Below are 14,778 nucleotides of genomic sequence, written 5' to 3' on the forward strand. Positions count from 1 at the left end.
CAGTTGATAGTAATGGAGATATTCCTTTTTCGTCAATTGACTTGTCATTTAATATGACCCAATTCCCTAGATATAGGCCAATGCTAGATAGTACTTATCTTGAAGTCAATGGCACATACTTGAAGACCAAGTACATCATAACTTGCCTGTAAAATATTCTAGTTGACTTGATTAGCCAATCCTATTACCTATTTCGCTCTTTCCTAAATACATTGTGTCCTACACATCTACGGTTTCCTAGATTAACACCTTATCAACCCATATGGTCGAGTTGCACACTAGCCACTCCTCATTTGGGGTGCTATCACAAAATGTGCACTCTAAGAGCACATATGGGGATAGATTTACAACTTCAGGCTGATCATTGATTATATCTAACAGAGGTTAGAGGTTAGCCGCATCAAGAGATAGATTTAGTACTGAATTAAATAATTAACCATAAATTGGAATTGTTGAGTATATTGCTCCATTCACATATGTACAGATTTCCCATAAACAAAAGAATTTGGCACCAATGGATTAAATAAGCCACTTTGGTAGCAAATGGTAACAAATAAACATATCTGATACATTTGATTTCGTAAAAGTATGGTGCTGTAATCTCCATATAAATAAGGAAGAAGAATGGGTAAAAATGCAATCATGTCATGGATACCTTTTAGCAAAATACAAAATTTGGGGCGTTTTTATTTCTTCTTGACATTGTACTAATCTGAGCTCCAGTTGCTTACCACTTGGTTGTTGATCTGCTGCGGCATAATCTGCTACTGTTCGCCTTAAGACACTCTGCAAATCAAAGTGTTAGCAGTTTTACTGTATAAAGTACTGTTTTAAATATCTAACCATAACAATTTCTTATAAACATATATATGTATATAACAGTCCCATGAGAACACCAGAAATTGGGATTTAGATATGAAGAAACCAAATTTATAAACTATCGCTAGTAGCTTGAGGGATAAATCCACCTACACCATAGGCAAAAGCAAGAAATAAATATTAAGATCTCTCAGAGTCCAAAATGTGTTATGAGACCCAACAATGATTTCTCATCCAGATGATCAACATACTATTTATATCTCAAATTGATGTGCTTGGAAACACAGTTGCAAATGTTGCACTTTCTTCAAGGCTTTAAAGTTGGACATGAAGCAATGAATAATGACAGAAAACATTACGTTGGCATAGTAGGTCAAGATTTTCGAGGAAACTCATAAGAATGTCCAAGTTATAATTGCTAACATAGTGAAAGAATATTCGAAAAAAATGACAGTAAAACTCTTCTATACAACTAATGGCCCAAGTCGAGACCGTTATAATTGCTAACAAAGTGAAAGAATATTTGAATAAAAAGAAAGTAAAATTCTTCTACCCAATTAATCGCCCAAGCCCAGACCTGTCTGCAGGCTAGACACTTGACTTATTCCTCACAATTTTGGATACGCGGACACATGAAGATAAAGCAAGTCACAAGAACTGGGGCAGATGAGGAACTCCAAAGAGAGGATATACCATTAGAGTGGTAAGGAAACAATTAAAAAAGATGTTAGGCCTTTCCATATTCATTCCAGCATAATCCTGTTCAGACCACAGGTATCCCCACTGTATATCTAACAAGCCCATATCTAGTCTTCATCCAATCTTATTTAAAAGATAGCTATGTGGACATAGCATTAGACAATTTTATAACTTACCTGAAGACTTGAGACAGCAAGCTCCACTGCCTTCTGAAAATCATTTTCTATTTTCTGAATCAAAATAATGGCAATTCACATAATTATGCAACATAAGGAAAACATCTGCCATGAAAAATAGGTCAAGAAAATTACATACATGACTCCAACCCAATATAAGCGCCGTCATTAAGTCTCCTGTTCCCTATAAATCATAAGTCAAGATTAATTACTGGGATGAAGTAACAGTCAAAAGTACACAATACACAAAAAAACAAAAGAACATTGAAAACAAAAAATCAGTGCTTCTCAACCCTGCATATCCCCATGGCTGATGGCAATTGCAGCTGAATTAAAATTTTGAAAAGAGATGAAACATTGTAAAGCCCCATAACAGTACAGGAAAGATATAAATGTGAATTGAAATATAGTTCCAGGGTGAATTGCAATTTATTCTATTACATCATGACTTTGGCAGGACGTACCGTAAATAAACCTGGTATCTTATTGATGCTTATCTGAAACTGTTCAGGGGGTTCTCCCTGCATCAATGGCCTTTTTTTAAACCTTTGGATTTAAATCAATAAACTCAAAAAATAGTTATTATAATTCAATTCAGTCTTAAGGTGAACCAAGTGGACATCAGTTTGTGGAATCAAGCAAAACAAAGAGAGTAGAATATGAATCGGTCAACATGTACAAGCATCCTTAATAAGTTTCCTAGCAACCTAATCTCAAGAAACTGCATTATGATCACCCAACGTTTTACTCTAGATATGTCTCAAAAGATACAGGAGTATATAGATATGCCCTCTGATTTAAATGTTCCTTTCTGAACAATTGCATTATGATCAACCTACTTCTGAGGCATAAAATTCAGATTGTTAACCTACTCTGCATATGTATCGAAAGATACAGGAGGAAAGGTATGGTCTCTGATTTAAACATTCCCATCTGGATATAAGCATAATAACCTAGATGTCCTCAGTTTGAATCATAGTTTTTAAGAATCACGTATTCCATGCTTTAGAACTGCCATTTTAAAATGTTTCACGTATTCTAATTATTCCATGTATGCAAAACGTATTTAATGTTTCGAAAAGTTCAAAAATAATTTAAATTTAAAAAGGTAAAAACTTAAGAAGTATTTAACAAATTCTACACGTGTTTTAACATATTATATGTGTACAATAAGTATTCTAAGTGTCTAATAAAAAAGGATAGAATATGTATTCTACAAATATTGTATGCTGAGTATTCTACAACTACGGTTGTAATCCTGTTTTTGCGTTTTTCACCTCACACTGGTGTTCTCCAACATTAATATGATATATAAATACGTAAATGTGCATGTATTAGGATTCTCTACTAATGATAAGCAATTGATTTTTAATGTACTGCAAAGCAAGCATTCATAGTTTTATTTTTGTTAACATCAAAAAAATTTAGACATGTTATTTGAATGTGTCCTATGGATGCCTTACAAATTGTGCAATCTCTGATTCCTTGTACATGATAGCGAGGAATAAAAGGAAATTTTAGTTCAAACACAGTGACAAAATTAATATCACAGAAATAGGAAAAATTGTAATTGATGAGATATTTATTGTGTAAATGACACTTTATATTTCATAGATAAGAAAGCAAAAAGTTACTTGAGTTTTCATATGGCTTCCAATAAGCAGCAAATTTCCGTTAACATCTACACTGGTAATAACCACCTGCAAAACAAATTTTCCAAATTGTGAATAGGACCGTGTCAGTGAAACACTATAGTAACCCTTTTGCTGCACTGACCAAAAATTGCTTTCTATACTAGGACTATGGTAATCATATATCTCATTCTACCTCAAATTCACAAAAAATCACCATAAGAAAAAAGACCTCCCATTCTTCTTAAAGTATTTTCATCGCAAAACACTACTATCTAGGTGTCCATAAAGTCAATGGCAACCATCATCCTACATGATCTGATATTCTACTCACAGAAACCTTATCGATCTCTTCCTCCAGCATGTCCCATTGGCTATTAAACATGTGTGTTAACCCCCATCTTTCTGTAAGGGCCTTGCCTATCAATGATGTATGAAGTCATAAGATCTCTCCTTGGAACATGAATTCTGGAAAAGGTGTAGCACTATATTCTACATCTTGGAGATTTAAAGAATTACTGACGTTTGTGTCTCTGATTAAATTTATAGACTTAACACATTGACTGTATTCCCACTATGAAAATACAATACCCAAACACCTCCAAGACACAAGCATATTGCCATATCCATGGGTAAGGTATCAAATGACATCAATCTTTACTGCATGATCAATAACAAATGCCAGATTAAAAAATAATTGCAGTTTCCAGATCTCATGGGAGAATCAATGACATGGTATGTTTCATAAAATCATCCAAATTATTATATAACAGAATAAAGCATCGAACTGAACGACTAAATACAACTGTGCATTCATTTGACATCTATCATTCTAATAATCAGTATCTTTAAAGCAAAAACAAATATTATATCAAGTTTCTTTTTATATCATTGTTCATTATACCTTTAACTTACTTTTGAGGGACCTCCATCATGAAGTAGATTGCAAGCTCGCAAAGCATCTTCTTCAGACTTTATACTGAAATAAAGAAAGATATAATAACATGATATCCTGTGAGACCTTACAAAGATTACAACACATATTAACTCCTCAAAGCAAATGGTTATAATCCCCCCTACAGAAAGGTCAAATTCGTTTTCCTCTTGAAGAAACAATTATAACTTCCTTTAAACACATCTGGCTCATCAGATCAGAACGTCATGTTATACAGAAGGCATGTGTCTCCATATACTAGAATTGAATAATGGAACCTGCAATATTATCTTACCAGCTCCTGGAACCTGCTTGACGTCAGATTGTGTTCACTATAGTGTATTTTGTCTATGACATAGTCGTATCCATAGATTGACATATTCGCATTCGTCAGGTTTCCCATTCGAATGCAAACGAATACGAATACGAATGGGTGGTCAAGTATTCGTTTAACTCAAAAAAAAACTCTGTTTTTTTTAATTTCCTAAGATAAAAAAAAAGGAACTTGACAATAAATAGGGATAATAAAAGAGGGACTTGGGGATTTGACACTACTAAATTTTTATAATAAATGTATAACTTATAAGTTATAAGTATTCGTTTTATTTTTAATAAATAAATAAAATAAAATTAAGGCTCATTAATTTCTCACTTTTTATTCCCTCAAAATTTATGCATATTTTTATTTTGACATTAAAAATAGTACTTCAAACCAATCATATCTTCAAAGTTCATACTAATCATATTTGTATAATAAATATAAAAATATTCGTTTTTTTTTAATTAATTTATTTATTTATTAATTAAAATAAGTTTCATAAACTCTCTTGACACTATAATTTATTCATGAATAATTGTTCTTTTTTTGGTGAAATAAATTTATTTAAATAAATAAATAAATATTTTATATTTATTTTGCAAAACAAATGGTTTTCTAATATTCTTGGGGCCATTTTGTATTCTCGAATATTGAGAATATTGCGCATGGAGAATATCACGCATGTGTCAATCTATGGTTGTATCCATATATCCAACAATTGCATCATAATGTTCCATTAGCTGTATACATATAGCAACATCCAACCCAGGTTGCAAGGCCTAGGTAGTTCCCATAATCACTTTATACAAGTGGCAGATCTAAAAAATGTCTCCATAAGGCTCATGCACACTTAGGTGAAGATCTTCAAGATGCCCATCCAGTTATTGTTGGTCACAATTACTGAATACCTTTAATCCTTACATGTAATACCCCTTATCTTCTACAATGACAGTTAAAATGACCCTGAACTAATTAAACCATTGACTTTAAATTCAAAAAGTTGCTCTATTTCAATGGAGAAAGCATGCACTTCAACATGTTATCCATAATAAGTTGTTAAAACCACTGATATTTAAGAAAAAATGTTTTGCATGACCTGCGTCCTGTAAGCTTCTCAGCTTCAAACTGATTTGGAGTAATCATTGAAGCTAGACAAAGAACCTGTATGACAAACCAATGAAAAACATCATTTCTATAAAGCAAACCATAATCCTGGCTACTGTACCCGTGAACTGAATTACATGATCTTACAACAAAAGACTAGAAAAGTGAAATTATAAAAAGATTTCTAAGGAGCCATTCCAGTACAGTGAAGAACAGACGTGTCCTTTGTATGCATGAAGAACTTTAGGCTCTTTGTTTTAGTATCCCTATGGTTTGTAAAGTTTGAACTGAAGGTGTAAATAATCTCTACACTCTGGTCTACTGCCAACAGTCGTCTTCAAAGTATTCTGCTCTTTTGATCTATTGTGGTCATGCATTTGGACACCCAGAAAACAATATAATGATACTGATATAGTCTCCTCAAGCAGATGCATAAGGAGTCTCCATCCTATGAAATCAATGTATGATAAGATGACCATATCTGATGATATGGGATGTTGATTGGTTTTCATATTCATCTCTTATCCGAAGCTCAGGGTGGTTGCTATAAGTAAGCACTCTTAATCCATTATTTCTCTTAATCTGTTTACTAATCAATTATCATTATTACTCACTAGTAATAATTAACCATGTGCATATGACCTGATGCTATCCTCTGAAAGTGGGAGATAAAGATAAAATGAGTGTCTACACCAGTAAATCACTGTTGATATGTGAGTGACTATGTGTGGGATCATTGTCTCTAACATAGTTCAGAGCAATATGTTCAATCTCCTTTACATGTTTTCTTAACAATATATGAATTGGATTATTATGTTTTCTTTACTTACATGTTCAATCTCCTTTACTTATATGCATGTATGTAAAAAGGTTAGTATCAATGGTCTACATACATACGTACAACAAGCATATGCATAGACTTAATTCTTTATAATTATTCTCATGTGCTTGGTTGAATCAGCATCAACCCTGATATTTCTACACCAGAAAGCAATATATCCTTTTAACAATTTAGGTAATGGCAATCATGTGGTTCATAGTACTTGAAAGATAACATATAATTGAAACTTGGAAATATGGCTCGTTCCTTCATTCAAATAATCAATTATTCATACATGCCTTTTCAATATATAACGGAACAAGGCTTTCTGGAACATAGAAAATATCATCATCCCCTAGAACTGGATCACAGACTGCATAACAAAAAAAACTCCATTATTTAATGTTTGTCTGATTGCTGCAAAAAAAGTATTGCTCCAGTACAAAATGCATGAGATATGCAGCCTCTAAAGACAAAATAACAAGAGAATAAGAGAAATATGTTAAACAGCAATCTTGCTCACATATTTCTGTTTGCAAATTGGGTGTGCAAATGGAATTATAAAGGCATGTGTGCAGCCATAACAGGTTAGTCAAATTATATGGCAAACCTTCAGAATTACGAGATACAACCATCAATTGTCACAAGTTATGACATGAAAATGTGATATAATGGAGATCTAATCCTCACTTCACTAGTCCAAGTCAACCAAGTTTATCCACTATATGACTTAGCATTTACAAAGTTCCCACTATAGATTCTTAATCATTTGTACCTTCAGCTAAATCTTTTTCAAGTTTGTAAGGTTAGGAAACATGGATAATCGAATCAAAACAACGAAACAAAGACATCGTTGTGAGTTCAAACAACTATACTGAAATATAATACCTTAAACAGAGTGATAAGAACAAATCCACTTTGAACTTCATTCTGGAAAGAAGAATAGGCAACTTTAGGGGTGATGGAAGAATGGGACAAAGTAAATTCTAGAAACCTGCTAGGAAAGAGAAGCACATGAAACTGTACTAAGGAACTTCCAGATGGTCTTGAAACTCTAAATGAACCACCAATTTTACTTAATTTCACCACTGGAGAAGTTTTATATTAATTGAAGAAGCATTCACTTACGATTCTCATTCATTATGAATTAATTTCACAAGCCCAATCTAGCATTTTCAACAAAGAATTTGACAACTTGCCCCGAAGCATGGTGCCCTCTTATTTATATCTAACGAAGATAACACAAAAGCCTAGAAAATCAGCCCGCAGCTTAAGCCTACTTCAGGACTGAAACTTATATCTATAGAGCTTCCACAATAGCAGCTTAAGCCTATATCAGGATTGAAAATACTAAGAAAAAGAGTAAATTTCCTGCGAATCCCCGCAGATTCAAAAATAGGGCATAAACCCGAGAAAATCAACTAGAAATTTAAGCCTATTTGAGCAACAAAACCAATAATGGAGATTCCAACATATTGCTGCGTTTTGTTTTTCTCTAGCCTGATTCTTTGCTCTCCAAAATTAAATTTTGACTTTTTATCAAATGATAGGTTTGTCTGAATAACAAAAGTCTATTCCAAAACTAAATTTGAACTTTTCATCAAAACTAAGGTTTGTTTAACTAAGGCAAGCCATTTTCATGTTGCTAAGTACTAACTTTTGACAGAAAATATATTGGTTCTCTCACAAATCCAGACTTATAGCTACGAAGTGATTTATATAGAACCTCACTTAAAGTGACCACTGGTTCTCAACTATCTCACAATAGCCATACAATGTCATCTTGCCCAATTTATGTAAGTAAAAATAAAATAAAATAAAATAACAGATATAAAGCAATTACTCAATAATGTAATAAAAGCCAACAAAATAACAAGTCCACGTGGCTTACCCTCTTGAAACAATGAAAGAACCTCAATTGACTGCCTACAATACATTCTCACTGTTAACATCAAGTGATAATGTGTAACTCATACTATTTGTGTTATCGCACAATTAGTTTTCTCTAGTTTGAGCTGAAATCACATACATGTGAACATTAGAGGACAATACTGTGGATGCCCTACATACATTTGTGCTTTCACATGTATATATCTTAAAAAGTTTACATTGTGCTCTTAAATGAAGTTAAACATCAACCACTCTAGCATTGATTCTGTACAGAAAACCCTCAACAAATGACCCCTCTCTTGAGCACCAAGCTATGCTCTAGTAGCTAGCTTGATTAAGCTTAATTAATTCATGATGGGTTCTAATTGAAACACCTCCAGTCTTCTAATTGAATAGTTCTTCAACTTCACCAGGTAACATCTAGTGCTTCTCCTCTTCAGTTTTCTTTCTTTATGTGCCACATATGTTCGGGAATTTCTTTGACTTCAAGCATCGTGATATGAAGAAATGGTTTGGAAAATGGGATGCATCAATAGATTCCTCAGGGAATGTAGTTTGTTGCGATGCCAACATATCATGTTCTGAAAAGATATGGAGATTAATGTTTCACAAATTTATTACATATATTGCACCAAACTACAAAACAATCTTCATCTCTGGATAACAAAATCGAACTTGCAGATACGTGTTAGACCCCATCCCTTTGTCTGCCATTGCACCATCACTTCCATACAACTTAGCTTACCTTCTTCTCAACATACCTTACCTTCCATACAAGTAAAGAGACTCATCAACTGTGCATATTTTGCTTTAAACATGTTCGGGAGTCAAAGTATCACAGTTTCATAATGGGCTGCATTTGACCACATTCGAATTTGCTTTCCACCCTTTGTTAATCCAGTCTACTCCCTACACATATTTGTCTAGCCATCTCAATGTGCCCTCTTGATTCTAATATTTATAAGTAAAATTCTTGGACATCGAGCGTCAGTACTCTATGCCACAGTTACTACGCAAACGCGATTCACTTTTGGTCCCACAGATCATATTTGACCTTAAAGGATGAAAATTAAATCTATTTAGTCTCTCTCGTATTTTACATACACACCCCTATACTTGGTTTTTCCGGACTCACTACCTCCTTTCACTGTTTTGTATAGTTAGAACCATTTACTATTTCTGTAGAGGATATTCTTCAATTGCATTAATGCATGCATCAGGAGGCCTTTAAAACATGTTTACACATATTTAAATCATATACATAATGCTAAAATGACGATAACTTCACTTCTTTTTTTCTCAAGGATAATCATCTTAAGATAATGCTAACGGCACTTTGCACAATTCATAATTTACCCAAGCATAATACTATCACTCAAAAGGGGTCAACATATTCCAATTAACAAATGTCAAAATATTCTTGTTTTTTGTACTGAATATTCCTCTTAACACACATCAAATTTTGTATATTATTGGCAGTATATATACACGTGTCATACACATAAAACAAAGAAAAGGATTGAAAAATACCATATATCAAATCAGGGTTCACAGATCGCAGTTTCTGCACCACCCGAAGAATACATTCTAAAAATGATGCTGAGCCAATGTATCCTGTTATAGTAGCACACAAAATAATAATAAGGTTAACAATCTAATCTATGGACAAGCGCAAATTACCTCTTGTCAATCAATTCCTGAGATGTCAAACCTGTCAAAAGATGAGTATAGAATAAAAGGTTATTTGCCTCCAATCCTTCTATCAAGTTCCAAAGTTCATCTCCATTTAGTATCTGACCACGCCACACTGGATAACCTGTACAACTGCCATGCTAAAATCATATCCTTTATTACATTTCATATTTACCATAAATTGACCTTTGACGAGAATAATCATCAAAAAGATCTAGAATTTCAAAAAGCAGCTTTAGTTCATACAGTGACAGAGTTTGAGTTTCCAAAGGCTACAATACTTTCCAATTATATTGACCGCAGGGATGGCCCTTGCATCTAATCAAATACCCCAGGGCCCAAATACAACCGGCAGTATGCTTTCCTAATCCTAGGATCTAGAATGCCTCCAATGCTCATGACATGTATCGGTTATTGTTCTATGGATCATAGCAAACACCTACTTTTCAGTCTTTGCATACCTTCACATAAATTATCCCTTCCGCATTGAGAGCTTAAAAGTCCTTCAACAAAGTTTAAGTAATTTGCAGAACAGTTCTATCTAGTCGTTATGCTATTCTGGCTGACCACAAACTTTTCCTAGTAATGTTTTAATCACAGATAGACAATACTTGAATATGGATCATATTAGTCACACGTACCACCCATTATCATAGTCACATGGAATGCACTTGAGGGATGGGAAATGGGGACACAAACAAAATGTGCAGTCCTTGGTATGCACATAACACAAACCTTAGTTATAATTAATAAACCACTTAAATGAGACAAAGTGGTAGCCTTTAGATAAAATAGCATTGCATACCTGTGTGATTGGAAAACTGAACAGAATTTATAGGATCCACATCAAAACCAAGAAGCTGCAACGGAAATACCGCAGCTTTATTTCCCACATAGCCCTGCACATCAATGCATTCTCTCTCTCTCTCTCTCTCTCTTCCTTTTTATGGTCTTATAGGCCATTTTGGCCTCTTCAAAGACGTTAATCTCTGTCTCTATCTCTATCCATCTCTCTCCCTCTCAGGTGAAATCACACAATTATTAATAAATGTGTGAAAAACACTACAATGGTACCAGAACTTAGTGGTATCACTGCTACATGGGTAGTGGGACATGCTGCATTGCTAACAGGCAAGTCAAACACTCCACCAAGGAAAGAATTTTGACTTGCTCCAATAAACAAAACTGCCACATCAGTACTAACAGAAAAAACCTTGAGAAGGAACTAGTGCTCTTAAGAGGAACACAACTGAAGCTTTTCATAGCTTTTCTGTTCCTCCATCTCGTCAACAGGAGAAGGTCTTGCCATGACTCCTTCCCTCGTCTGTTTTTATCTTATTTACTTTAATATTTACTGAGTAATACTTATTTTATTTTGATTTGTTGTTCTCAAAGACGAGAGAACCCTTAAGATGTAATCTCTTGTTTGGTCTTATCGGCCATTTTGGTCCCTTAAAAGACGTTAATATCTCTCTCTGGCTGTTGGCATTTACACAACAACATCAAAGTTGTAAAATTGAGGGAACTCAAGTTCAATCCTCACCATCGACTAGGCCCCGTCTCATTGCAGAAAAATCAATTATTATTTCCAGCCATTGCTATGAGTTCAAGCGAAAGGGTACTCTAATCATGAGAGGTCATAACATGTGCACCCACATAGGAAGTTAGCACGCTTAAAATCTGTAAAAAATTCAAAATATGACGCGCTTAAAATCGGTAATAGGTTCAAAATATGACTCTTCTTGGAAGAACTTCTGGAAACAGTCAGCTTTAGAACTCTGATATTAACATGTGAATGTATTTCTAGTGAGAAATAAAATTACGTGCAAGAAAAGAAGAAAAAGAAGAAATACATATCATAAGGCCTGGCAAAATTTACAACTATTTACAGTAACTCATCAAGCTGAGTAAAGAAGAAAACCTTGTAGTTTAGTCCGTCAGGTTGTCCAAAGGAGAACAGAAGTTAGTACATTCTAACTATAAATTCCAGTGTAATCTAGTGAAATAGTGCAATAAGTGAGATTTGAACCTTGCTGCATTGTCGTTTACTAAAAATATGATCTGTCACAAAACATATTCCATAGGGATATGGAGGCGTTAGAAATTGTATGAAGATTCATATAAGCTAAATGGAGAATACTTTGTCTTCCTAATATTGCCTTTGTATATTATCTTCATCCATGACTGCATTGCAGTTCAAATGTACATTTGATCATTTTGTTAATATTTGTACACTGCATTTAACTTGTGAAGAAGTCAATATCTTTTTGAAATTGTATGTATCTGTATGAGAGAGAAAGTTTATGTTAAACATCTGCTTTCACATGTTTCAACCTGCTAGCATGGAAACCTCATAGCAAAAGCATGCAGCTTTTTCAGCAAATTTTGTGGAGCCTTTATATTAGACAATCATCCTTGCATCGAAACTATTCATAACAGCAGTAAATTTAAGTTTAAAACATTTTAACACTTAACACAGATCTACCGTTAACATGATCCATGAATGCATTGTGGTTCAGAATCCCTATCCATCAGATTTTGTTTGAGGCTTGGATCTTCCATTTTTAAACTCCGAGTTTATTTTGCATGCATGTGCGCGATCAACAGGGAACATGTTCAACTGAACCTTTCTTATCTTATGTGCAAGCATGGAAAAGTTGTAGCAAAAATTCCTCTTAGCAATCTTCCATGAAAGTCGAAACAAAAGGTTCAAAGAACTGCAGTTGATCTAAGTTACATATATGGAAAAATTTATAGAATTAGGTTTAACAATCTTCCTTTAAACATGACATTTCCGGAACAACTGTAATAAAATTTGAGTAGATTAACTATATTTGCTAGCTCTCCAAAAACTGATACTCATTCAGGACAGCGTTGAATATTCAAAAGTTTGTTCTTTTCTTTCCACGCTTCAGAGACCTCTTCATTCTGGATCGACCTCTGCTAGAGATCTTTTGAAGACAAAAATTACAAAATATCTGACTTAAGAATCTTAGCTGTGCCAATATCAATATTCTTTGGTCTCCTTTTTATCTTATTTTGATTTGTTGTTCTCAAAGACAAGACAACAGTTAAGATGTAATCTCTTGTTTAGTTTTATAGGCCATTTTGGCCTCTTAAAAGACATTAACATTTCTTTCCTGATTCTCAAAGTCATGGAAGTAGACAATTTTAGTTTACATAACCTTCCTTGCAACAAAATGTCTCAAGAACTACAGTAGAAGTTGAGTGAAATCCATTGAAAGATTCTAGCAAAGTTTAATTTCAACAATCAACTTTGCAGCAAAATGGTTTGAGGAGGGTAGTGTAATTAAATAAATTTCTCTGATTGGCTTAGAGAGGCACTTAATAGATCATGCTATTTCTGCTAAAACTAGTAAAAAAGTCCAGAATAAGTTGTGCATATAAAGGATTCTTCTTCTTTCCCTAATTATCTGAACTATATAATGATATCATATGTTAAATCAAATCTGAAACAAATCCAACAACACAAGAAAGAAATTGCAAAAGTTAATCGTTAGCTAATTGTGCTAAAACTGGTAAACAGGTCCCCAAAAACCATGCATTTAGCTAAAGGCATTTTCTTCCAATCCTAATTCTCTGAGCCAAACAAAAAAGAAAACCTAGCTAGTTCTGATAAAACTGATAAACAAATCCTCAAACACCTTACATAGAGAAAAAAACATACTTTCCTGTCTTTTATTCTGTAAGTCTAAAAAGAAGCTAACTTAATTAACTCTGTTAAAACTAGTAGCAGATCTACGGACACATTGCATATAGAGCAAACTTTTTCTCATGGAAGCTAATCTAGACAGTAAAATTGTGTGTGCTAGTTGTGTTAACATTGCTATAAAATCTACAAACAGCTGGCACATAGAAATACAAAGATTCTTCTTCTTTCCATTCCTAGTTCTCTACGTCGACATGGAAGCTAACCTAATTTTTAGTGTGAGATTGTCCGCTAAAACTATCGAAACTGGTACTAAATCCAGCAGACGCATTCCTAATAAAAGCTATGAAAAAATTTCATTTTATTTCTTCCTGATTCTCTGAGCAGACATGAAAGCTAACCTGGACAGTATGAGATTGTATACTCAGAACACGACCTTGACCGAGCTTTGGAATAGTTGAGAGAGGAGGTGCCATAGTGGGCTTGATCACAAGATTGTTGATTCTTGAAAAGTTGCAGCAGGAGCTTACTGGCTACAAATGCACACAGAAAGAAAATGAAGATGATGATTACAATGAAGAAGTAAATGATGATGATGATGATGATGATGATGATGATAAATGATGAAACGACAATGAGGAAAGATTAAAGTAGACTTGAGACGATATGGTGAAAAATATAAAGACTGTGCAGAAGAAGATGGAGAGACAGAGAAACAAATCTATGTAATTTAGATGAAGGAGATAGAGAAGAGATCGAAAACGAGGGCGATGGCGAGAGGGGAAGAGACGATCAAGAAGAAGAAGAAGATGATGATGATGATGATGATGATGATGATGAATCAGAAATGGATGTTAATACATAATTTCAGGAGGACGAAAATGAGAATGAGAGGGATGAAGAACAGATGATGATCTTCATTTACCGCTCTGCGGGTGAGTGTAGAGTAGACACAGAAGAAGTCGCATTCGCAGAGACAGACAGAAGCAGAAGAAGAAGAAGACGCACAGACGGACAACAGTCT

General features: G+C 34.0%; 1 protein-coding gene across 1 annotated transcript; it reads right to left on the reverse strand.

The window, feature by feature from the left end:
- Positions 1–441: 441 nt before the first annotated feature.
- On the reverse strand, positions 442–14,517 carry SOS4 (pfkB-like carbohydrate kinase family protein). The gene is made up of 12 exons (XM_087319444.1): positions 14,156–14,517; positions 10,890–10,983; positions 10,104–10,208; positions 9,923–10,006; positions 6,802–6,875; positions 5,675–5,739; positions 4,241–4,304; positions 3,329–3,394; positions 2,159–2,215; positions 1,834–1,878; positions 1,695–1,748; positions 442–786 (listed from the first exon to the last, which is right to left on the reverse strand). The coding sequence occupies exons 1-12, from the start codon at positions 14,228–14,230 to the stop codon at positions 646–648; spliced, it is 924 nt and encodes a 307-aa protein (XP_087175570.1). The 5' UTR covers positions 14,231–14,517; the 3' UTR covers positions 442–645.
- Between the last annotated feature and the right edge of the window lie 261 nt (positions 14,518–14,778).

Source organism: Azolla caroliniana, unplaced genomic scaffold (genome assembly GCF_043228905.1).
Source record: "Azolla caroliniana isolate FFs.n. ecotype wild unplaced genomic scaffold, voAzoCaro1.0.p SCAF_5, whole genome shotgun sequence".
NCBI lineage: Eukaryota > Viridiplantae > Streptophyta > Polypodiopsida > Salviniales > Salviniaceae > Azolla > Azolla caroliniana.

Coding starts and splice junctions, on each gene's coding strand:
- SOS4 (XM_087319444.1), bottom strand. CDS start 14,230: ATGGCACCTCCTCTCTCAACTATTCCAAAGCTCGGTCAAGGTCGTGTT. Junction 10,209..10,889: donor TCAGTTTTCCAATCACACAG/GTATGCAATGCT, acceptor GCAGTTGTACAG/GTTATCCAGTGTGGCGTGGT. Junction 6,876..9,922: donor GAACCCTGATTTGATATATG/GTATTTTTCAAT, acceptor TTTGTTATGCAG/TCTGTGATCCAGTTCTAGGG.